General features: G+C 35.3%; 2 protein-coding genes across 2 annotated transcripts in view; one reads left to right on the plus strand and one right to left on the minus strand.

The window, feature by feature from the left end:
- Positions 1 to 20,835: 20,835 nt before the first annotated feature.
- On the plus strand, positions 20,836 to 21,333 carry LOC149816555 (uncharacterized). Its single transcript, XM_089987862.1, has one exon. The coding sequence runs from the start codon at positions 20,836 to 20,838 to the stop codon at positions 21,256 to 21,258; it is 423 nt and encodes a 140-aa protein (XP_089843988.1). The 3' UTR covers positions 21,259 to 21,333.
- A 979-nt stretch (positions 21,334 to 22,312) lies between these two features.
- Positions 22,313 to 25,928, minus strand: part of LOC149816556 (DNA (cytosine-5)-methyltransferase CMT3-like) — a 33,598-nt gene continuing 29,982 nt past the window's right edge. The window contains exons 16-21 of the mRNA XM_089986919.1: positions 25,469 to 25,674; positions 25,283 to 25,387; positions 25,168 to 25,211; positions 25,028 to 25,097; positions 24,843 to 24,946; positions 22,313 to 22,683 (exon numbers count right to left, since the gene is read on the minus strand). Of these exons, the coding sequence (XP_089843045.1) occupies positions 22,494 to 22,683; positions 24,843 to 24,946; positions 25,028 to 25,097; positions 25,168 to 25,211; positions 25,283 to 25,387; positions 25,469 to 25,674 (719 nt within the window). The 3' untranslated portion in view covers positions 22,313 to 22,493. The remainder of the gene's footprint in view (positions 22,684 to 24,842; positions 24,947 to 25,027; positions 25,098 to 25,167; positions 25,212 to 25,282; positions 25,388 to 25,468; positions 25,675 to 25,928) is intronic.

A 25,928-nucleotide genomic window follows, 5' to 3' on the forward strand; every position in this document is an offset into this window, starting at 1 on the left:
AAACAAAACAATATCTCACAAATTGACACCAGAAAACACATAATATCTTACAAATCGATATACGACAATTCAGCATAATATATTACAAATCAATATTAACAAACAAAGCAATATCTCACAAATTGACACTAGAAAACACATAATATTTTATAGATCAATATACGACAATTCAACATAATATATTATAAATCAATATTAACAAACAAAATATCTAGAAAAATGATATAAGTTTTACTACAACCGCGATTTGCGTTATATTGCCTATACTTAGTGAATAGATGATACCCGATGAGGTAGTGGCCCATGCTCGCATATGTAACCAAGCATTCTTGTCAACAGGTCTCAACGTCTTACAAATATCTTCAAGTTTCCAACCTTCGAAACTATAAAATCTACCTGCAATAACAAAACAACGCCTTAATGATACTCATGACGACGTATGTTCTTCAACAATAGCATGATGACATGGAAAGGTACTCACCACGCTTTAATGGCACTTGTTGAAATGCTTGTGCGTCATTGCTTGTTTCCATACTGCCTAACGGAAAATAAGAAGAAGACATGACTGTAAAAAGAGATGGCCGACAAATCCCTCTATGACGCCCACCAATGATCGAACCAGTCGTTCGATTTATAGTTATCTCGACGAGGTAGGGACGAACCCAAGAATGTTTTCTATCTAACACAAGGCAAGAATGAGAAGGCGGCCATGTGTTGTAACACAAACTAAAAACAAAGGTGAAACATGCAAATCTATGTACGGGGAGCGGGAGGACATTTTCGTCCAATGCATATCTATCTTACGGGAGGACATTTCTGTCAAAAGCATATCTACCTTTTTTATATGTTATTTTATTATAAAGTCATCGTGGGCAACATTGGCATAAGAATTATTGTGGATCCCAAGATATTCCTTTGTACACACCGAAACACGTGAATGTGTGTTCCAGAGAGAACACACAACACCCTCTCCTCTTTTTCTAATCCTTACCCTTTCTAACTTTGCAGGGGCAAGCGACTTTCGGTTCATCCACAGAACGAGGTACCCCTACGACATCTTTATAGCTTCATCATCACTACTTACTTACTTGGTGTTTGTCTTCTTTATATATTTCACCATCTTCCTCTCTCTTTAGAGTTAGCCTTTGCAAATGGGTTTCTGAAAAAACGTTGGCATTTTTTTCTTTTCTTTTTTTTTTTATTATTTTTAAAACATACTTAACGGCTGTTTGGAGTCCCGATCGGGTGCAAGTTGTCAAAGCAGGTTATATGCCCCCCCCCCCCATGACTGTTAGCTACATCGCGTGTTTGGGGGTCCCAATGAGCACCACGTATGTAAGTATATGTGGCTCGTATCCCCATGTTTGTCAGCATCAGTTATTGTTAGAATATGGTGCAGTTGCAAAAACTTAAGTACCCTTTCCTCCATTGGTGCCATAAAACGATGATTCTAGAAAAGAAGCGGTTGCAAAGACTAAGTACCCCGAAGATGGTTATTTAAGATTCAGTCCTTGAACTGCAGGATTATCCGAGAAAGGAATCCCCTCTGAAGAAAGCCATGAACATCAACCCTCTCTCTCTCTCTCCCTTCTCTTTCTGCCTCTGTGCACATCCAACAAACGATCCTACACTGCTCCATCAAGCACCGACTGACCTGCACACTAACTGTAGCATGATTCAACTTGATGAGTTGTGGAGCCTCATTTAAAGTTTTTGCCCTTACAGGAGGAGGGGTCCGAGGGCTCCCCCCAGCGCGGGTCCCGCTGCGCATTCAGTAGGCGGGGGTTCAGGGGAGGCGCCCCTGGTGGAGGGTCTCTAAAGGGCAGCGCTCCCCAAAACAAATTTTTTTTTGGGCTTTGTATAAATTCTTTATTTTCTTTTCCTCTTGTAATTGTCAAAAAAGAGCAATAAAGTGTTTTGTTTGATCATGGCGCTCATATGTTTTTTTCGGTTGTTTCTTGCTTGAGGTTTTTGTAACACCCTTTCCCGTGATTTTTTTTCGCTACGAGATTATCGTAAATCGCTATTCAATTTAGCGATTTTCCATTTTTTTTTTGCTACGCGATTTTTGTAAATCGCTACTCGATTTGGCGATTTGCCATTTTTTTCGCTATGTAACTTTCGTAAATTGCTACTCAATATACCAATTTACGAAAATCACATAGCGATTTGCCATTTATTTTTTTTTTTTCGCTACTTGATTTTATGATTTGCCATTTTTTTTACGCTACGCGATTTTCGTAAATCGCTATTGTGTGTAAATCGTAAATCGTGATGCCGAATACCGCCCCCTTGAGCACGATCTTCATCGTGATCAGACTGTAGTCGCCAGCCATCCCGATGACAGTCTTCAGGTCCGTGATGGGGAAACCAGAGAGGAACGTCCCATTCCTGACGTTGGTGGGAAGGTGGGTCATGTCAGAGAGCACGACACCGGAGGTCGAGATGAGGACCTCGCAGTGCCAGAACTCAATGAATGCCTGCCAAGACTTGAGGGTGCGAACACCCGTGTTGAGCAGTGTCAGGGTGGCCTAGAAGGCATAGCTCTGATTAGAAGTATTGCCGACGTAGGGGTAGACAAATTGTACTTTGAAAGACTCTATTATAGATGTACTGGAGGAAGATTCCATTGTAGATGTCCCTCGAAGGCGACAGAGGGGCCGCCGCAGTCGGTTGCCCGCTGGACAAGGGCAGCATTCTGACCACTGCTAGCAGAAAGCGGATGATGATCACCATCGGATCACCGACTCTTTGCCTCCCTTAATTTATTCTCTAGAGAGAGAGAGAGAGAGAGAGAGAGAGAGAGAGAGAGTTTTACAGTGTTTCACGGAGAAGGAAGAAGAAGAAAATGATGACAAAAAGTTCAAACAAAAAAAAAAGAGAGCGTTTCAGGTTTGTTTTGCTGTTTGAACTTTGAAGAGTTAACATCATCCTCGACTTTCTGGGTGGAGGATATTTTTGTCTTTTTTTTCAAACCATCGTTTCCCTTTTTTTGAATGGAGGATATTTTTGTCATTTTCTCGAACCATCGTTTCATGGCAAGAATAGCAAGAAAGGGTATTTAAGTCTTTGCAACCACACCAGACTCTGATGCTAATTGATGCCGACAGATGGGAATACGAGCCCCATGTGCTTACATACGTGGCGCTCATTGAGACCCCCAAACACGCATTGTAGCAAAGAGTCCGTCTTCGGGGGAGAACACACACCACCCTCCCGCAAATTGCAATCACGTCACAAAATCACCTGAACGCTCTCCATCATCAGGCCTTGGGCCCTCCAACTGACAGGCCTGTCATGAAGATGGAGGGTGATCAGGTGCTTAAGGCACAAATATTTGTGCAATCATATTGCACCCAAAGGCGTAGCTAGGGGGGGGGGGGGGGGGCAGGACTGGGCTGTAGCCCAGTCCTGCCTCCCGAAACAGTTAAATTTTTTTTTTGAAGCCCAGTCCTAGCCCAGACTTGACTGCAGCAAATAGTTTGATTTGTCCATATGAAATAGATTTTTATTAATAATTGTAGCCATTTTTTATTTTATCTCAAAAAAAAAATCGGGGCCGCTGCCCCTGAACCCCCATCTATCGCACAAATAATTTTTTTTTGGCTACACCCCTGTTTGCCCCCCCCTCACATGAATCCTAGCTACGCCCCTGATTGCACCTGATCTTTTCATGCTTGTTTGGGTGGGAAAAGCGATGGACACGTAGAACAATGTTGGTATTGTCCCATGAGCAAAAACCTCACTTGACAAATGCCAGGATGACACAAGAATATGAGAACTAGAAAGGAGCATGTCCATTAATTTTTTTTGTAATTTTAAAAATGTGAATGTGCTTAGCATGATGATTTTTCTAGGAATCAACCATTTGATAGAGTATTGTTTTGGTTACTAATGAAGGTACAGAACTAATGAGGTAGAAATCATAGTTGCAAGTTGTATCATCTCAATCTAACAATCAAAGCCTTTTTTTAATTCACATTTCCATCTACAAAGGACTTGGGACAGCGTTGGGCATTGAAGTAACAAGATCACCCAACAGGATATTTCTGAACCAGCGAAAATACATATTTGGACATGATATCTAACACCGTTCTTCTTGAGGCAAAACCGGTAGATTTTCCCATGGGTCAGAAATTATGCTTCACTGCATAAAATAAAACGTTCTTAATGATCCCACCAGATATTGGCGTTTGACAAAGTGTCTCGTGCACATCTTAAGCTAGTTTATACAAGATCCATGGATCCTGCATTATGAAGCTGCCCTACGGGTCCCTAGATACTTAGTCATTTCTTGAGAAAGTGATATTTTTACCAACTAACACTAAGCTGGAGTTGACAGCATACGACTCAAGATGGCTCTCCAACTTTTTGGTTCCGCCCTCATCAGAATCACATTTTTTTAGTTTTTTTTCACACATCTAACACCATATATGTGATCTATAGGTTTTGTTTAGTGGAAACCGGTTTTTTGATCATCAGAATCTGACCCGTATTCAGGTTTTTCTGATGATACGAAATCAATGGCTGTAAAAGTACCACTTTTTTCAACTCATAAGAATATGTAAAACATGATCCAAGCCTAACGATTCAAATCTATCATAAAACACTTAAAACTTATGAGTAGAACGAGAAAAGCAGGCCCAATATGTTCAGTTCTTATAATATATATATTTATATATATAGAGTAATGGGTAGGTGCAAAATGATAGGTGCTAAATGAGTTTTTCAGAGTTTTTTTGTTTTATTTTTAAGCTCTTGAGTTTTTTTGTTTTATTTATATATAGAGGTTTTATAAGGTTTGAAAAATCAACAGTCCAAAATCCTTATAAATTTTTGAAGCTCCAAATATTATGTTTTCATCAAAAACACAATTCAGGTGTGGATTTCTCATAAATCCATCATGCCCAATATATTTATTTATGGGGTCAAAACTGCGGGAAAAACACCCGAAGAACAGAAAATACCGTGAGTTTTAAAGTGCCCATGTAGAAGCCAATGACCTGATGAGGATCAGTCAACGAAAAACCAAGCCAGGCAGGCCCATCGTCCTCCAATCTTTCCTATTTATAGTCCGAGAAAACAACGCACTGCCACAACCCCGTACCAACCGACTCACTGAAAAAGACCAATTAGTGCAACGACGAGGAGAGGGTGTTGTGTGTTTTCCCCGGAACACAAATTCGCGTGTTTTGGTGTGTGCCGAGGAATATCTTGGGACCCACGATAATTCATATGCCAATGTTGCCCATGATGACTTTATAATAAAATAACATATAAAAAACATAGATATGCTTTTGACGAAAATGTCTTCCTATAAGATCGATATGCATTGGACGAAAATGTCCACCCGCTCCCCGTATATAGATTCACACGTTTTGCCTTTGTTTTTAGCTTGTGCTACAACACATGGTCGCCTTCTCGTTCTTGCCTTGTGTTAGATAGAAAACTTTTCCTGGTTCGTTCATACCTCATGGAGATAACTATAAATCGAACGAATGGTTCGATCATTGGTGAGCGTCAAAGGAGGATTTGTCGGCCATCTCTTTTTGCAGTTTTCTATTCTTCTTCGTTTTCGTTAGGCAGTATCAAAAAAAGCAATGACGCATAATCATTCCAACAAGTGCCATTAAAGCATGGGGAATATCTTTCCATGTTATCATGCTATTGTTGAAGAACGTATGTCGTCGTGAGTATCATTAAGGTGTTGTTTTGTTATTGCAGGTAGATTTTATCATTTCGACGGTTGGAAACTTAGAGATATTTGTAAGGCGGTGGGATCTCCTGACAAGAATGCTTGGTTACAAATGCGAGCAAGGGCCTCTACCCCATCCGGTATCGTCCATTCACTCAGTATATGCAATGTAACCAAATCACGGTTGTAGTAACATGTATATCGATTTGTGAGATATTGTTTTGTTTGTTAATATCGATTTGTAATATATTATGATGAATTGTTGTATATCGATTTGTAAGATATTATGTGTTTTTTAGTGTCGATTTGCGAGATATTGTTTTGTTTGTTGATATCGATTTGTAATATATTATGTTGAATTGCCGTATATCGATTTGTAAGATATTATGTGTTTTCTAGTGTCGATTTGTGAGATATTGTTTTGTTTGTTAATATCGATTTGTAATATATTATGCTGAATTGCCGTATATCAATTTGTAAGATATTATGTGTTTTCTAGTATCGATTTGTGAGATATTATTTTGTTTGTTAATATCGATTTGTAATATATTATGCTGAATTATCGTATATTGATTTGTGATATTATGTATTTTCTATTTTCTATTTGTGAGATATTATTTTGTTTGTTAATATCGATTTGTAATACATTATGTTGAATTAACGTATATCGATTTGAAAGATATTATGTGTTTTCTAGTGTCAATTTGTGAGATATTGTTTTGTTTGTTAATATCGATTTCTAATATATTATGTTGAATTGTCGTATATCGATTTGTAAGATATTATGTGTATTCTATTGTCGATTTGTGAGATATTATTTTGTTCGTTAATATCGATTTGTAATATATTATGCTGAATTGTCGTATATCGATTTGTAAGATATTATGTATTTTCTAGTGTCAATTTGTGAGATATTGTTTTGTTTGTTACTATCGATTTGTAATATATTATGCTGAATTATCGTATATCGATTTATAATATATTATGCATTTTCTAGTGTCGATTTGTGAGATATTGTTTTGTTTGTTAATATCGATTTGTAATATATTATGCAAATTGTCGTATATCGATTTGTAAGATATTATATGTTTTTTATTGTTGATTTGTGAGATATTGTTTTATTTGTTACTATTGATTTGTAATATATTTTTCTGAATTGCCGCATATCGATTTGTAAGATATTATACTGAATTGCCGTATACCGATTTGTAATATATTATGTTGAATTGTCATGTATCGATTTGTAAGATATTATGTGTTTTCTAGTGTCAATTTGTGAGATATGATTTTGTTTGTTAATATCAATTTGTAGGCTATTATGTTGAATATTTGATACTATGATTCATTCAATTATTTCTTTGACTTGCTTAACTAATCGGTAGCCTTTGTTATATGCATCTTGAATAAATCGTAGTAAACGTATGTGCTGGCTAACGCAAATTGATATTTTGCTCATGACAGTGTTGAGCATATCAACTAGTTGCAGTGAAGATGATGTATCTCAATCTTTGGGAAGTCATGGAGCAACAGACATTTGTACTATCTACGCACCTGAAGAATTGAATATCTGCACTAATGATGCACATGATAAGAAGGGCGCAGGCATTGGATTCACTCTTGACTTGAATATTCCGACAGACCAAATACAATTCGATAATGAGGTAGACGGTCATGACAGTCCACTTGACAAAGGTGCATGCACCTCAAGTCTACATGATAGTCCACTTGACTTTGTTCGCGTACTGGGAAAGCAATTTAATAATGAGGAAGCTGCATATAAATTTTACAATAATTATGCCTTAAAACTTGGCTCCATTGTTAGAAGGTATTCTTGGGCAAAAAATGCACATGGTGTAGTGGTGAGAAAGGCATATGTTTGTTCTAAGCAAGGTTGGAAGAAGTCAAGTGGAAATCTAACAAGGAGCAAGCCAGATTTAAGATGTGGTTGTTCAGCGAGAATGGTGTTAAGAAGACTTCTGAATGAGAAATATGTAGTTCATACTTTAATCAATGTTCATAACCATGAATTAGTCGCTTCCTTTATGACTCCTATGTTAAGGTCACATCGTAAAGTAATTTAAGCACATGCTGTAATTGCTGAAATAGCTGACAGCATCGACATTGCACCAAGGAAGACATACAATTTGTGCGCGCACATAGATGGTGGTCGTGAGAATGTACCATTCACACCTATGGATCTAAGAAACCACTTGAGAAGAAGTCAGAAAATATGAAGAATGGAGGAATATGTTATTTGGTTGATTACCTATATTAAAAATCAAACATTGATCCTGGTTTCTTTAGTGCAATGCAACTGAATGAAGATGGGCATGCTGTGAATATGTTTTGGGCAGATTTAAAGTCAAGAGTATGAATGCTTCAATGATGTGCTTATTTTTTATATGACAGTGAAGATTAATACGGAACAATGGCCATTTACGTAGTTTGTCGGAGTAAATCATCACTCACGGAGTTGCATATTAGGCGGTGCATTTTTGTATGACCAGACCAAGGAAACCTTTGAGTGTTTGTTCAGCGTATTTACACAGGAAATGAATGGGAAGCACCCTGGAACTGTACTTACAGATGATGATCATATAATTGTGGCCGAAGTGTCTCATGTATGGCCATATGCACATCATCGCCTATGTTTGTGGCATATGTTTCAAAATGCAGCAAAGAACATAAGACACATTTTTAATCAGAAGACAGGGTTTGATAAAAAGTTTAGAAAGCGTGTACTTGAGAGCATAGACGATGTCGCCTTTATTTCTGATTGTGAGTAAATGATTCAGATGTACAACCTTCAAGACTGTGTGTAGTTACAACATTTATATGCAGACAAAGAGAAGTGGGCTTTGACATATGAAAGACAATACTTTTGTAAAGGTATGATAATCACACAAAGAGCTGAATCTATGCATGTCACACTAAAAAAAAAACCTTGTATTCATGTTTAACAATGTTTCGCTTCTTGGAACAGTATGATTTATTTATAGACGGTCTTAGACATAATGATCTTAAACAAGATGTAAAATGCTTCAACACCCGCCATGTAACTTTTGGCAAGAAAATATTAACGCGACCTGCAGATCTGTATACACTAACTGTATTTGAATGGACTAAAAAGAAGGTTATATAGGTCATGAATTGCAACATAGAAGGACATATGTAATATGAGAATATGCACAAATACCATGTTGTATGGGAGGGCGAAGAGCATCCAAAAAAGCAAAAAGCACATGTTACGTACAATATTGACAACAAAACAGTTGAATGTATGTGTAAAATGTTTGAATTCAAATGTATTTTATGTCGTCATGCATTAAAGGCACTTAATCAAGAGAAGATACAAGAAATACATGAGTCATATATAATGCGAAAATAAACGAGACAAGTAAAAATTGAACTGCTGGATACAAATAATGTCAGTCCATCTAGTTTCCATAAGAAGTGCCACATAGCCTTCCATTACCAACAACTATGTAGGTCACTTATGCATGTTGCAGATTTGGCATCGAAAAACGAAGAAGCCTATGTATGTATGAGAAAAGTATCAAGGTAATTACTTTAAAAAGTGCAGTTAATTCACCATGAGCCCATTGCAGCTTGTGAAGACCAATCTAAGAAAACAGGATCAAACAACGTAGGTGAAAATCACATTCTCCCTGACCCTTGTAAGAAGTTGTGCTGAAACGTAAACATTATCTTCGACAAGTCAGGAGTAAACGTTGTAGATTATGATGGAAATATTTACCTAGCGAAGAGTATCAAAAGGAAACCTTCCTCTGATCTCAGTCATTGGAGGATAAAGGGTGCACTGAAATTGGTTGGAAAGAAAATGTCTAATAAAGAACCAACCTCTAAGCAAAAGCAACCAAAGCCCTTCGAATGAATAGGTATGTAATACAATATATTGCTTCCTATGTAAATTGTATTATGTGCAACATATCAATATCTAATGCGTAATTTCCAACATGCAGCAATACCATATAGACGTGCACTACAATGTTGGAACTTGCAATCCACCCAACCTATTTGAGTGAAACGATGGCATGTGTTTCACAAGTCTTTTGGTATGTAATAATTTTGGGAGGATGTTTGCATTTCTTGTTGAACTTAATGGAGTGACTGATATTGTTCTGTTTCATGACAAACTCAGTTCAATTCAAAAGTGAGCAACGTAATACATGAATCGCGTGTGGATTCTTCAGCTATAAAATAGTTGTAGCATTTAACTTTCATATCGTACAAATCGTTGTAATATTTAGCATTCTTTAATTCTTTGTTGTAGTTCTATAATTTTTTGTTGTAAATCAACAATTCTTTGTTGTAATTATATAATTCTTTGTTGTAAATCGATAATTCTTTGTTGTAATTCTATAATTTTTTGTTGTAAATCGATAATTCTTTGTTGTAATGTTATATTTCTTTATTGTAATTCTACAATAGAAATCATACTACAAATATCATAAAAATCGATACTAGAAAACACATAATATCTTACAAATCGATATACAACAATTGAACATAGTATATTATAAACCGATACAGAAATTTAACATAATAGCTTACAAATCAATATTAACAAACAAAACCATATCTCACAAATCGATACTCGAAAACACATAATATCTTACAAATCGATATACGACAATTCAACAAAATATATTACAAATCGGTATACAACAATTCAGCATAATATCCTACAAATCGATATACGGGTGCACTGGAATTGGTTTGCAAGAAAATGTATAAGAAACGACCAACCCTTAAGCAACCAAGCCCTTCGCATGAACAACTATGTAATACAGTATATTGCTTCCCATGTAAAAGACAATGACAATGCATGTGAGGTATAGTGAATTAGAACATGGTCTGCTTAATGCATTTGTTCATTTGCATGGTTTTTAGTTTGTAGTGTATCGTCAACCTTTTCTATCTTTTGTTTTAACTAATGTTCAGTTTGAGACAGAGGGAAGATGATGATTTTGAATACGAAGTGCCATTGACGCGATCGCAGGTAAGAATCGAGGAACCTCCATATTCTCTACCCTCAGTTTCGCTGTTGTCTTATCGCGACACACCAACATCATTGAAGAAACCCATGTTGGAGTAGCCAACCCCACCAAGAAGGCGGTTGCAGTTGAAATTGCAGCCACCATCTTCCCCGCTTTAGTCTTCTCCTCCAAGATTGTCGTACCATGAAGCTTTGTTGTCGAGGAGACCCATGTTTGAAGAGCCTCCAAGAAGGCGGTTTGTGAGATTGTAGGAGAACCCACGTTCACCATCAACATCTCTTCTGTGCTTGCCATATCGATAATTTTTTGTTGTAAATCGATAATTCTTTGTTGTACTTCTATAATTCTTTGTTGTAAATCGATAATTCTTTGTTGTAATGTTATAATTTTTTGTTGTAATTCTACAATAGAAATCATACTACAAATATTATAAAAAATCGACACTAGAAAACACATAATATCGTACAAATCGATATACAACAATTGAGCATAATATATTACAAATCGATACGGAAACTCAACATAATAGCTTACAAACCAATATTAACAAACAAAACCATATCTCACAAATCGATACTAGAAAACACACATTATCTTAGAAATCGATATACAACGATTCAACATAATATATTAAAAATCGATATTAAGCAATTCAGCATAATATCTTATAAATCGATATACGACAATTCAGCATAATATATTACAAATCGATATTAACAACCAAAACAATATCTCACAAATCGATTCTAGAAAACACATATCTTACAAATCGATGTAGAGCAATTCAGTATAATATATTACAAATCAGTATAAATCAATTCAGCATAATATCCTACAAATTGATATATGACAATTCAGCAAAATATATTACAAATTGATATTAATGAACAAAACAATATCTCACAAAATGATACTAGAAAATACATAATATCTTACAAATCGATATACGTCAATTCAACATAATATATTATAAATCGATATTAAGCAATTCAGCATAATATCTTACAAATCGATATACGACAATTCAATATAATATATTACAAATAAAAATTAACAACCCAAACAATATCTCACAAATCTATACTGGAAAACACATAATATCTTACAAATCGATATTAAGCAATTCAACATAATATATTATAAATCGATATTCGGCAATTCAATATAATATATTATAAATCGATATTAACAACCAAAACAATATCTCACAAATCGACACTAAAAAACACATAATATCTTACAAATCGATATACGACAATTCAGCATAATATATTACAAATCGATAATAACAAACAAAATAATATTTTACAAATCGACACTAGAAAATGCATAATATCTTACAAATCTATATACGGCAATTCAACGTAATATATTACAAATCGATAGTAACAAACAAAACAATATCTCATAAAAATTGATATAATATCCTATAAATTATAAGATGTGTCGATTTGCAAGATATTTGTATTATGATTTTGAAATGTGTGGCTGCAGAATTTATATTATTGTGATTTGGGTGCTTGAGGTGGTGATTTGCGTATTCAACACACGTGTGTCGGCTTCATAATTTTGGTTTATGGATCAATGCAAATTTTGTACACAATCTTACAAAATTTTTATACAGAGTCTACAAAATCTGTTACAAATGTCTGTACATAAAAAATTTGGAAATTAAAAGTTGAACAGAAAATTGCTCTCTCTCTCTCTCTCAGCAGTAGAACGTAACCCTCTTCACGTTATCCTTGAGAACAGGTAGACGTTTAAAAGGACTTCCTCTTACTCCTGGGGACCTTGCATCCATCATAGTTTTTTTGGTATTCTTGCAGTCTGGATTTTTGTATCTTTTTCAACTAGAAAATCCTTTAATTGTTCTTATAGTTTTGTACAAAATCCAGGTATATCATCTTGAAAAAAAAAACCCAAAAGTCAGACCAATATAAAAATGTAGTCACCAATAATATAGGATAATATAACATGTTTAAGTGTACAACATACAACGGTGGATTCTGGTGCTCGTTCATATTATCTTGCTTCATTATAATTCATTACAACGACGCAATAATCGACACCATTATTTTGTAAAGGAGCATCCTCTGAGACGTTAAGCCTCCACGGGCCAATGTCGACACTCAACATGTTTATGAAAAATTCAACCTGTGGTTTATTAAAAAACAAGTAAATTTCGGGCCATGGTACAAGATACAATAATCTTAAAGATAGAAACTTACCAAATGCACAATGTCACGGTCTACACCAATGTTATAATCCAGGGAGTTGTATAACCATATTTTTTTGTTCTCGTACATCCAACACATATAAGACCCAATGCTTTTCCGATTGCCATAATGTAGGAATCAATATCTGCAAATTGATAATAAAATATCTTAAAAAATAGATATAGAAATGCGTACTGATACCATAAAAATTGATGTTATAAAACAGCATGTAAATTGATATTAAGAATCAAACCAATATCTTAAATTGATATTAGGAATCAACATAGAAATCGATATTAAGAATCAAAACAATATCTTAAATTGATATGAAAATTCCTATTGATAGCTTAAAAATAGATATTAAGAATCAACATAGAAATCGATATTAAGAATGAAAATAATATCTTAAATCAATATTAAGAATCAACGTAGAAATCAATATTAAGATTCAGAGAAATATCTTAAATCAATTTAGAAATTCGTATTGATATAAAAAAAATCGATATTAAGAATCAAAACAATATCCTAAATCGATATTAAGAATCAAAACAACATCTTCAAACGATATAAAAATTTGTATTGTTATCTTAAAAATCAATATTTAGAATCAAAACAATATCTTAAGTTGATATTAAGAATCAAAACCATATCTTAAGTCGATATTAAGAATCAAAACCATATCTTAAATCGATATTAATAATCAGCATAGAAATCGATATCAAGAATCAGGAATCAAAACAATATCTTAAATCGATATTAAGAATCAAAACAATATCTTAAATCGATATTAAGAATCAAAACAATATTTTAAATTGATATGGCATTTCCTATTGATATCTTAAAAATCGTTGTATTGTTTTGTCAATTAGCCTTTGTTACAAAACTATTGTCATAGTATAACGTAAATCGATGATAAAATGTCATACAAATCGATATGGAAATTCTTGTTGATAGCTTATAAATCGATATACAAAATCAACATATTAATCGAGGGTTTAGGTAGAGGGTTTAGTGTTTAGGTTTTAGGGTTAGGGTTTAGGGTTTAAGGTTTAGGGTTTAGTAATATATTAAGGGTTTATGGTTTAGCATTACGGTTTAGTAAGATACTAAGGGTTTAGGGTTTGAGTTTAGGTTTAGGGTTAACAGTTGAGGTTTCGGGTTTTAGGGTTTAGGGTTTAGGTTTACAATTTAGGGTTTAGTAATATATTATGGGTTTAGGGTTTAACGTTAGGGTTTAGTATGATATTAAGGGTTTATGGTTTATGGTTAGGGTTTAGTAAGATATTAAGGGTTTAGTGTTTAGGTTATAGGATTAGGTATAATAATATATTATGCGATATGTGTATCGATTTGTAAAATATTAAGTGCTTTCTAATGTCGATTTGTTAGATATTTGTAGCATGTAATTGAAACCTGTGCGTGAGGAATTTACATTTTAGATACATGAGGTGGTCATTTGTGTGTTCAAATCATTGCTCATTTAGCGATTTCTATGAAAATAGATTCAAAGCGATGTACCTGTAATTAAATAGCTGTCACGTGAATCACTATCGTCAACAAGTATAAATCGCTATTGCATCAAACGTATAAATCATTCGTGCTTTAAACATACAAATCGTTGCTTCAAACGTACAAATCGATGTAGAAATCACACCCTTCAGAAGTACATATCGTTGTAACATTTGGGCTTTAACAATAAACATCATTGTACGATTTAGCAAACTTGATTTCAAATCTTGGTAACTTTATAAATCATAAATCGCTACTGCATTAAATGTATAAATCATTGTTGTTATAAATGTGTAAATCATAAATCATAACTCATAAATTGCCACAATGATTTGCCTTTGTTACGAAAATATGTGCCATTCATTTATAAAAAAAACATATACGATAAGTCGTTTCTTTTATTGACACGGTAAATAACAACTCGATACATAGTATAGTGCGATGCAACTGACGATCATGACAGATAACATGAAGAATGATGTGCATGTAGATTTAATTTTACATGGTTGGCAGGAAGAAATCCTTTTGCCTTATAAGTGCGCGTAGTTTTCATTCTCCTCCTCCTTCTTCCTTTGCTTTTCCTTCTCTTCGCCATCCTTCTTCTTCTTCTTCATCTTTAGTTCTTCATCGTCTTTCTTCGTTTTTTTTTCATATTCAATATCTGATGGATCAGGTTCCGCATAATAAATATCCAACAATTTGTTTATGTCTTTTTCATTCTCAATGTTCATTATATTTTGGTACTTTACATAACCCTCATATATATCAGATTGACTGATGATTTTTCCAAGAGTCATCCCCTCCAACGACGAAGGCTTTCTTGACTTAGAAATTGTAGTCATTGCTAACCTGCTGTAAACACCCCAAATTTTCACCCTCATCCAGTGTTTGTCTATTTCATAAGTCATTACAGATCATTGCATGTCATTGCATGTATTCTGCATAGCATTGCATGTCATTGCATAGCATTGCATGTCATTGCATCTCATTTTCGAGATCCAGCACTCCTATTTCAAAACAATCAATCCAGATTTGAATTTTAAAGCTTTATTTCAAAATCAATTTCAAAACCTGGGTTTTTATTCAATACTCTGTCATTTTCCAACCCCAGGACTTTATATTTCGAAATATTTTCTCAAGGAAACAATCTGAATTCATTTTAAATTCAAATTTTAATCGATTTCAAGTCACAGATGAGACCCATTGAGGTGGTGTCACTTCTAAATTCCTCTATTCATCAAATTTCTCAAAATTTTGAAAGTTTCAGTCCGATCAGGACTCTGTCTCAGAGTCCTGATCCGGTCAGGAGTCTGTTTTGAGGTCAGTTTTACTTCCATTTCAGTCTTTTTCGATTAATTTCAAAATTTAGGTAATTTTACAGAGTCCAGTTAGTTCAGGACTCTATTTTAGAGTTCGGTCGAGTTAGGAGTCTAACCCTGACTGTGTTTTCTGACTTATTTCATCGTTTCTTGATAAAATCTTTCAAAAATCTTTCATTTAGCTTTCTAAAATTTAAAATCTCAGAGTCCTAAGAGTTCAGGACTCTGACTCGGAGTTCCAGTTCGCTTGAGACCCTATTTTCAAAGATCTTGAATTTCAAATACTGATTTTAACCCCTTTTCAAAGCCATTTTCAGTGTTTATTTCAAAAATGTTCAAAATTCGATGTGGGCCCACTCAGTTGGCACCATATCCAGAGGAATTCTAACTCAGTTAGGACCTTATGCCATTTCGAAAATCCTAATTTTAAGTTTACTTTTGAAAATCTTTTGAAAACTCCTTCAATTTCAAGTTTTAAAATCGCTTTTTGAAAAACTCAAGTAGGGCCCACTCGGGGTGGCGCCATATTCGAGTAAGTCAGGGCTAGACTAGGGTTAGTTGATGTCTTGGTTAGTGTTAGAGGTTTAGAAGAGTCAAAACCATTTTGAAAAACTCATTTTTAAAGTTAGTTTTTAAAACTAGTGTTTTTAAAGGTTTTTAAAGGTGTTTTAAAAAGCCAAATGTAGAAAATTCCAAGTGGCATTACATTTGGGGATTTTTTAGGAAAGTCTAGGGGTTAATTAGGCATTAGTTTAGATAATTTAGGATAGGGGTAGTTAGGTCTTTTCACCAAAAAATCGCCCCCCCCCCTTTAGAGTCCAAAATTTTCAAAATTGTCAATTTTTAAACCTAATTTTTTTATTATAAATAGAGGCATAAGGGGGGTCGATTTTTCCAATCTCTCTCTTATTGGATTCTTGGAGCTTCTCTCTCCTCTCCAGCCCTTCCTCCATTGCTGCAACTCCAAGGTATGAACTTCTTCACTTTTCTTATTTTATTTAATGCTTTTTAATGCTTTAAACCTAGATTTAGGCTTGGACACCCCTCCTTATGGAAGATCAACCATGGTTTCACCTCAAGAACCATCAAGAACCAGCAAGAACAATCCAAGAAGGTGATCTAACCCTGTTTTGGATAATTTACAGAGATTTTAATCCATTAGAATTGATTTTAACATGATTCTTTGCATTATTAACCAATAAAATATATGATTTACCCTTTTTAATGGGTTAAATCTATGTTTTAAAGGTGATATCAAATTCCAGCCATTGATTCCCTGTTTTTAATTTATTTTCATGGTTTATTCATGTTTGTTTTACGTTCTATAGCATAGAAATAAGTTTTTTTTACTGTTTATGGTTTATTTTATTTATTTACATTAGTTAATGCATGGTTTTTCAAGTTTCTTAAATTTCTGTGTGTTCTAGGTTTAGAACAGTAAAGATGATGTTATTTCTGATTGAAGCACTCATTGTTTATTTCTGATTTTTTTATATGTGATGCATGCATGAGTTATTGAGTTACTGTAGAAAAATCAGAGGTTTTTAATCTCGGGAACCCTGTCAAAAAAATCAGACATCAAATCGGAGTTTTAAAGCTTTAAAATCGTGGTTAAAATCAAGAAGGTAACTTGCTGTTATGATATTTCTCTCATCTTATATCCGATTTTAGATCTGTAAAGTGCTATGGATTCACATTGAGTAGATCTGTCTGCTGTGAAATTTCCGGATTTTTTGATTACTGTTTAGTATTTTTCCCTTTTTATAGAATCTGTTTTTAAATTTAAAACTCGTTAGGGTTTACCAAAACCCTAATCAGACTTGTGTTAGTCATAAATCCCAAACCACAGATCCGATTTTAGATCTGTAAAAAGTGAGTATTGTTATTTTTCTGTCTACTGTTCACCACTAAAATTTCAAAGATTTTTGTTTATAATTGCTATTTATGTCTGTTTTTTCAATCTGGAATAGCTGTTTTAATCCCTGTTAAGAGTGATATATTTTAGCTCAGATTGCCGGAAGGGTTTCTCCCTAACCGAAGATAATTTTTCCGATCTGTAAATTGAAAAATCTCTGTTTTTCTTCCTAGTTAATCTCTGTAAAATTTCATAAATTTCCATGGAGATTTGACCCCTGGTTCAGGTCTTGGACTGAGGCTGGTTGGTGAATTAGGTCAAAAATAGCATATTTTTAGGGTTTAATGCAATTTTCGGATTAATTTAATGTCAAAAAATTATTTTTATAATTCCAATTCGATATTAGGGTTATAACAAGTGCAGGTACCAATTTTTATGGATTTTGGAATCCATTTGATGGCTGAATTGAGCAAATTGCAAAACCGGGTTCCTGAAAGATCCAAAAACACTGCTAAAATCACAGTTTTTGTGATATTGTTGGATTTTCGTGCATAGGCATATATTTTTAGGGTTTAATCATGTTCATAATCATATTAGGATGCTTTAGGTTTAATTTTGTGCTCATTTGATTTCATTTAGTGCATAAAACCTAAATGTTTACCAAAATCTCTTTCTAAAAACCCTGATTTCAAGGCCATAGTCTTGCTATCGGGGGCAATTTGGTAATTTGACCTAAATTTCGAAATCCCTAACCCTAATTTTCATATTTTTAAGCATGTCACATCATATTTAGCTTAGTTTATTACATTTAAATTTCAAAACTTGCATTTTATCAAAATATCTTTCTAAAAACCCTAATTTCAAGGCCATAGTCTTGTTATTAGGGGTATTTTGGTCATTTTGACCCCAATTTCGAAATTTCATATCTTATCTTCCTTATTTATTCAATTTTATTTCATACTTTATCATTTTGATTTAAGGGAATCATGGCAAAAAGGCTTATATCTAGCAAAATCCAACAATTTCCTGATATTGTTGGATAAATCTAGAAAAGCCAACATATTTTCATTAACCAAGTTTTCTAGTTTTGCAGGTACATTGAAGAATTTATGTATTTAAATTTCAATAGTGATGTAAATTGTAATTAAACTTTGGAATAAGAATTTACATTTCCTGCTTAGCTTAGGTTGCATTGCATATAGCTTATTTTTATAATTTTAATATGTGATGGATGATGATTCATGCATATTTTTACAAATTCACCATGGTCTACACGAATGGCACATGCACTAGCTTCTATGAAGTTTATAAACTTGGTGGAATTTGTATTTATGGCCATAGTCAGAATACGAATGATACTTAGATTTATGATCTTCACATTAGCCACATTCAGCCTACACTCTTAGGCTAACTTCAAAATGCACTGCATTTCTCAAAAATACAAAAGATATTTCTCAAATCCTCAAATCCATATTCATTCATTTCATGCATTTTCCAATTCCAATTCAAATTCCAATTCAAAGAAGTTCATTTTCTTAAAATCTCCTAAGTCTTATAGCAAAATCGATTTTCATAAAACCTCTAGATTCTTCAGAAATCGATTTTTACTTTTCTCAGAAGAACATTTCAAATCCCAATTTACGATTTTCCATGTGATATCTATTCTAAGTATTTCAGTTATTCAAAGCAAACATCATGTTTTCAAATGTGCATTTTCAGAAAATTCATAGCACATGCCTGATTCTATGTGCATTTAGAAATTAGAATATGATTTAGACAAGTTGAATAGAGTAGAGCATAAGATTGATCCTTGGTTCAATTACCCATGTTAAAGGTGGCAGGAACGGTTGAACCTCGTACCGACAGGCGAGTCCCATTCTACGGAATTTTCCCGCATTTTAAAACGGAGGCGAGTTATTTTCAAAAATCTTTTTCAAAGGTCAGTTTGATTTGCAAAAGTAAAATTTTGCGATGATAACACCTGCATAACATATAAATTTAACCGCATCAATGTATGTTACAACCGCCTCCCCAAATATATATTATTACAAATTATCACATTCGTTACACAATCACCAACATTACAAGTCATCGTAATGTTTGGCTTCATAAGTAAACATCGTAGTACGATTTAGCAAACTTAAGTACAAATCATGGTAACTTCATAAATCATAAATACACATGACTACTGCTTCAAACGTATAAATTGTTGCTGCATCGAACATACAAATCGCTCCTTCAAACGTACAAATCGTTGTAAAAATTGAACCCTTCATAAGTACATATCATTGTAAATCATAAATTGCGACTGCATTAAATGTATAAATCGTTGCTGCTTTAAATGTATAAATCATGAATCATAAATTGGCTAAATCGCTACTGCTTGAAACGTATAAATCGTTGCTGCATCAAACAAATCGCTATTGCATTAAATGTATAAATCATTGTTAAATTCAAACTTAGAAATCGTTGTAGAAATTTAGCCTTCATAAGTACATATCGTTGTAATGTTTTACTTTCATAAGAACAAACTGTGCTAACAATTTTTTGACGCCCAGAAGGTGGATAGGTACAAGTCGATTTGTTTTAGTATGAAAATAGGTGTTATTTAACATGAATAGTATAACCAGTTGTAAGATTTAGCATTCAAATTTACATAACGAAACCTTACACAAAACTCACCGAAATGACACAAGTTTTGTTAATCTGACAATGGAGGAGAAACACCTAGAAAGTAGATGCATTCGATGGTGGCAACAGTACTCCGACTACGATCTGACGATAGTAGATGATGAAAAAAGGTGCTCCGGTGGCAGTAGACAACGAAAAGGGATGCTCTGGCTACAGCAAACGATGACAAAGGGTGATCTCGCGGCAGCAGACGACGTCAAAGACTGCATCATCAAAGGGAGCTCCTGTTACAACAGATGGTGCATCATCAAAGGGTGAGACAGAACGTTTAGGGCGACATTACGAGGAGCTTCTGTTAAAGCAGAGGAGTTTACTCCTTAAGGTGGAAATGATGATGATTTGAACCATTTCTCTCTTCTGACGGGAGGACATGTTTGTCCTTTATTCAAAATGTCGTTTCATGACACTCATGACGGGAAAGAGTACTTAAGTCTTTGCAACGGAACTCTGATACTAAGTGATGTTGACACATACGGAAACGAGGCCCACGTGCTTACATACCAGAGAGAAAAAAAGAAAAGAAAGAAGCATGGGAATGGTGGTTATGGACGGTTCCACGGTGCGCGACATTGTGGAGAACGAAGAGGCGTTCAGGAAGGGCGTTGAGGAGGCGTTCGATAAGCTGGACGCGAACGGTGACGGCGTGCTGTCGCGGACGGAGCTACGCAAGGCCTTCGAGTCGCTGAGGGTGATCGAGACCCACTTCGGCATCGACGTGCAGACGCCGCCCGAGGAGCTGGCCGCCCTCTACAACTCCATCTTCGACAAGTTCGACTACGACCGCAGCGGCACCGTCGACCGCAAGGAGTTCCACGACGAGATGAGGCTCATCATGCTAGCCCTCGCCGACGGCCTCGGCAGATCCCCCATCCAGATGGCCATAGACGATGCCGACAGCCTCCTCCAGAAGGCCGTCGGTCTCGAGACCTCCAAGAACGGTGCCTCTCCATAGCTTTCACTCGGCAACGCCTCGCTAGTCTCTGTATTTTTCCTACAAAACAATCCACCAAGTGTTTGGGTCTAGAAATGATGCTTTGCTTGATTTAACGTGTTTCCCAATCGGAATTCTGCCCGTGTTTATGGGTTTGCTGGTTCATTCGGTTGCCATCTAGGACCCTATTATCCAATCGATATGGTTGCTGTTTCTCTGAAACTGTATTCTGGTTCATTGGATGAATCTTTAGTTCAGGAATTTGATTGAATTACGGGCAGTCGAAGATTGAACAAGGTATCCAAAAGATCATGAGGCATGTTTCGGAGGTGGTGTTTGAGATGAACTCATGGAAATGGATGTGGAAAAGAATCGAGTGGAATTATCTTGTTTAGGAGCTTTTCAAAAGGAAAAACCCATCCCAAGAAAGACGTGGAATTTTATACAAAACACGAAGTTGGATGGAATTGTATGGTGGGGATTCCCGTCCTATTTTCATGATTTCGCCAGGACCTTTTTCCCAAACAACAGATGTGGAATCGGGAAGCCTTGATTCCTCACAACTACTTCAATTTCCTCCAATTCGTCTACTATTCCTCCTCAGACCATCGCAGATGATTCACCAACTGTGAAATAGAAACTATAGACCAGCATGAATTAGGTATAAAAGGGATTTGATTCACCTGAAACCTCATTGCAAATGAATGTTCTGAAGTGTAGAGGCTGGAACGCGATCAAACAAGTCAAGAACAAGAATATCAACATTAAGGAAAGAAGTCTAATCGAAGGAGCAATGGACCAAATAGAAGCAGTCAATGTGTAAAGAGTGGGGAAGGAAACAATCAAAGTGCTACTTACCTCCCTTAAAATAAAGAGATTGATTCAAGATAGCATTTATTTTCATACAAAATATTAGGGGGCTCTGCGGCATCCTTCGCATTAAATAAAATGTCAAAAACTCCCTCAGAGACATGAAAAAACAGGGGTTTTCTATCAAAACTGGAGGATATGCAGGTTCTTAGATCTTGGAAAAGTTCATTTTTTCTACATTGAACAACTTTTTCAATAGGCTCTTTGCATTAAATACAACAATGTTTTACAGTTAACATATCTCCAAGGAGGGAACACATGAAACCGTTCAACCCGAGGAAGAAATTTATGAGGGAAGGAATAGCCAGATGCTCCATTTGAATATTCGTCCAATCATGTAAATTAGATAGAATAGACCATGAGAGAACATAAAGAATGGGTCCCTGCTATTTAGTTATTTGGGCTGAGTTCTCAATGTCAGTTGTTGAAGACGATGCTCTGCGCAACGATTGAGGAAATTTTGGAGGAAGAATCACAACAGGCCGGTTGCCAGTCATCTTTTCATAAGACATTCCCAAGGCATATCCTAATGCCCTGGCAACTGGAACTGCAACAGCATTCCCCACTTGGATATACCTGGAGAAACGCATCGAAGTTAAGAGAATATCAATTATACACACACAATAATAGATCAACAGCAACAATGAAACATATGACCAATCATAAACCAAAGCAAAAGTAATTACCAAGTGCTACAAGAACGAGAACAAGAATATTAGTTGCATTAGTAGCAGCATTTTATTTATCATAAGGGCCATTTGTTTCATGCCCTTTCCTACATAAGAGGCTCTCTTTCTTAAGGGCACAATTGGAACAGAGAAAGATGTAGGAAAAGTGATGCAAAATGAAAAATAAGTACCGATTTTCTAATCCTTTCAAATGAGAGATACTTTCTCTAAAAATTATACTTTTTGATGAGAAACATTCCTTCATGGGGTGATGGAGGAATGTTTCCTACCAAAAAAATTATTTTTACACTCCCCACTATCCATCTCACCACCACCACCACCCTCCTCCTCTCTCATTTTCTTATATTTTCTCTCTTTTTCGTATGTTCCACAAACAAGCAAAAAACTTTCTTTTAAGAACTCATAAAAAACTCATAGGCAAAACATTTTTTTCCTATGAAAGTTTTTCTCTCTTCTAAACGTGACCCAAGGGTGATGTAACAATCATCTCCACAAGAAATATGTTGTGGAACCTATATAATAAATGCAAAAGAATATCATTCCTATCAAAATGGTTCCAGACCTCCCCGTGGGAAGCAATTTTCCCTCCTGGGCATCCCTTTCAAGGGAAAGTGGCTTCCCTTGGGTGATGTGTAACAAAGGCCCCCATAAGCTTCTAAAGGAAAAGTGATGAGATATCTAAGTTGTGCCAAGGATTGTTGTCTCTTCTACCGGCAACATGTAACAAATACGAGCACCTAAAACATATATTGATCGAAATGAGTGTATCGGTTAGTGCTTTGTTTGTTTAACAGATGGGGATGACCTCGATCTTTCTTGTAAGTTTCTTTTCATATGCAAATGAAATCATATAAAACCACCAGTTAATGTTCGTTTCACAGTCTGAGAAACTGGAGAATAAACACCGAGTCGATTGAAAGTTGATCCTTAACCATTTCTTCTTTTCAACCCTTCCCACCAAGGCGAAAATAAGTGGTGCAAAAATGCTTCTCAGAGGACGTGCAATTCATTCTTCTAAAGAACAAACAATAAGAAATTGAATTCTAAGGACCAAAAACTATTCATCAACTATATTCAACACTAGTTGCCGATTTTTGTTCTCATTGCCATATATATTATCTTCAACAGAAATTAGACTTATTTACTAAGCCTCGTTCAACTTTATGCTGGCGCACTCTTCTCTGCAAATTCAGATTTCTCTTGCAACATCTAAGGTCTGAAAAAGATCGACGAGAATTGTTACTTACGTATATGTATACATGTTATATCACTAGCAGAATGGTTGTAATTTTACTATTTGAGGATAAAATAAGGGTTGCTATTTTAATATTTAAGGACATTCACTATTTCTTATACTAATTTGGCCCTCTCTAATCCAGGGTTCCTAAAGGGGCATGTATGTAATTTTTCTTATTCTTTTGTGATGGATTTATATGTCGTAGCCATCACGCTGTGTTGTATTCCATCTCAACTACTGCACTGAAAATTTATGTCGTACCCATCACGCTGTTGTATTCCATCTCGACTACACTGAAAATTCTGTGCCCTTCTAAACTCTCTATCTCGACTTGGTTTTATATGAGCATTTAAAATTCTCTCTTCCGACTTTGATTTTATATGAGCATTTATAATTCACTGTCACACCAAAGTAAATTAAAATTCTAAAAGAATGAAACACCAAAACAAACAGATTGTTATATCAAACTTATACTCATGGCTACTTTTAAGGTTGTCAAGCCGATACTCACCCATGTTGATTTTGATAGCACATGGATTCAAGATTTTAATGCAATGGATTTGATTAAGTGATCAGGTCAAACCCACAATATCAGAGCAGCACAAGGACCCAAGTCTGGTATAGAAATTTTAAAACGGTCCCCATTCCTGAACCTCGATGATCTGGAAATTTTTTGATGTAAAACATATAAAAACAAGGGCTTTACTATGTAACCGCACCTCAACGTCAAACCCGTGTCCAAACGCACCAGGATCCAGCCAAGGCCAGACCATTGATAGCCCTAACTATTTATAGAAGATGGGATTTACCTTTCTTTAATTGGCCCACAAAGCTTGTAGTAATCTGGAAATCCTTGCAATCTTGCATTCTCCCGTACTGACAATACTCTGTCTTGCTCTGGGTGCAAGATGGCCTAACAAAACATAAAATGCTTAAGGGACCAGAATGGATGTCCATAAGGCCATACTCAAACTAAAAGTATGAAAAGGAAAACCTGGTTGTGGGGTTCGGCTCTTGTTACCACAGTTGGAACAGTTTCATCCCACCACAGCCGTGCAAACGGTCTGCATCACAAGAAGTTGATGAGAGAAAATTCTTTGCACAAATATATTGCAACAATTATTTGAAGCTTACTTTGTAGACCGGCCTTTTACGAATGACATGGCATAATCTGGTACCTGTAGCAAGACAGTCGTTTCAAAGAAGAAATTTATTGGACGAGAAACTGCAAAAGTAGGAAAGGATATACCAATGGTTTTCCAGAAGGTAGGAACACTCTTTCGACGTTAGGATCCCACAGAACAATATTGTCGGGACCGACCAATACACCGGGAAGGTCTCTAAAGTTGGCACCCTGGAAAGTACAGAACACAGAAAATGAATGATCTTGAGAAAACAGTACATCATGCGCATGCTTCTTTCTACGGGTCCGCACCTTTCTCCTGGGAATCTCCTTCACGCGGAGATAATCATCCATATTTAGCTGAAGAGGTCGATGATCAAAGAGCATTCCCTTTGCGGGCATTCTTTTCCCAGTTGGTGTGCATCCGGTCAAATCTTTGAATGCCAAAATCAATAATAACAAGTCAAATGCATGCCTGTGAATATCCAAAATCAACAACAGTATTTTCAAATCTGTTCCTGCCAATACCAAACTGTTAACAGTTTACGTCATGCTGAAACTCAAGCATGTTTCTTGAAAACAGGCAACTATTCAGACTAAGCAATGCATCTTTTGGTCAATAGTCCAATCATGCAAATATCGAAAAGCTTTTCCTTTTAAAAAATTATAGAAAACTAGCATGATATTGCCAACCAGGAAATCCAATATCTTCCAAAACATGAGCAAGACAACAAATTTCAATTTATACACCAAATATTATTATTTGAAACAA

This window comes from Nuphar pumila, chromosome 14 (genome assembly GCF_984573655.1).
Source record: "Nuphar pumila chromosome 14, dmNupPumi1.hap1.1, whole genome shotgun sequence".
Lineage (NCBI taxonomy): Eukaryota > Viridiplantae > Streptophyta > Magnoliopsida > Nymphaeales > Nymphaeaceae > Nuphar > Nuphar pumila.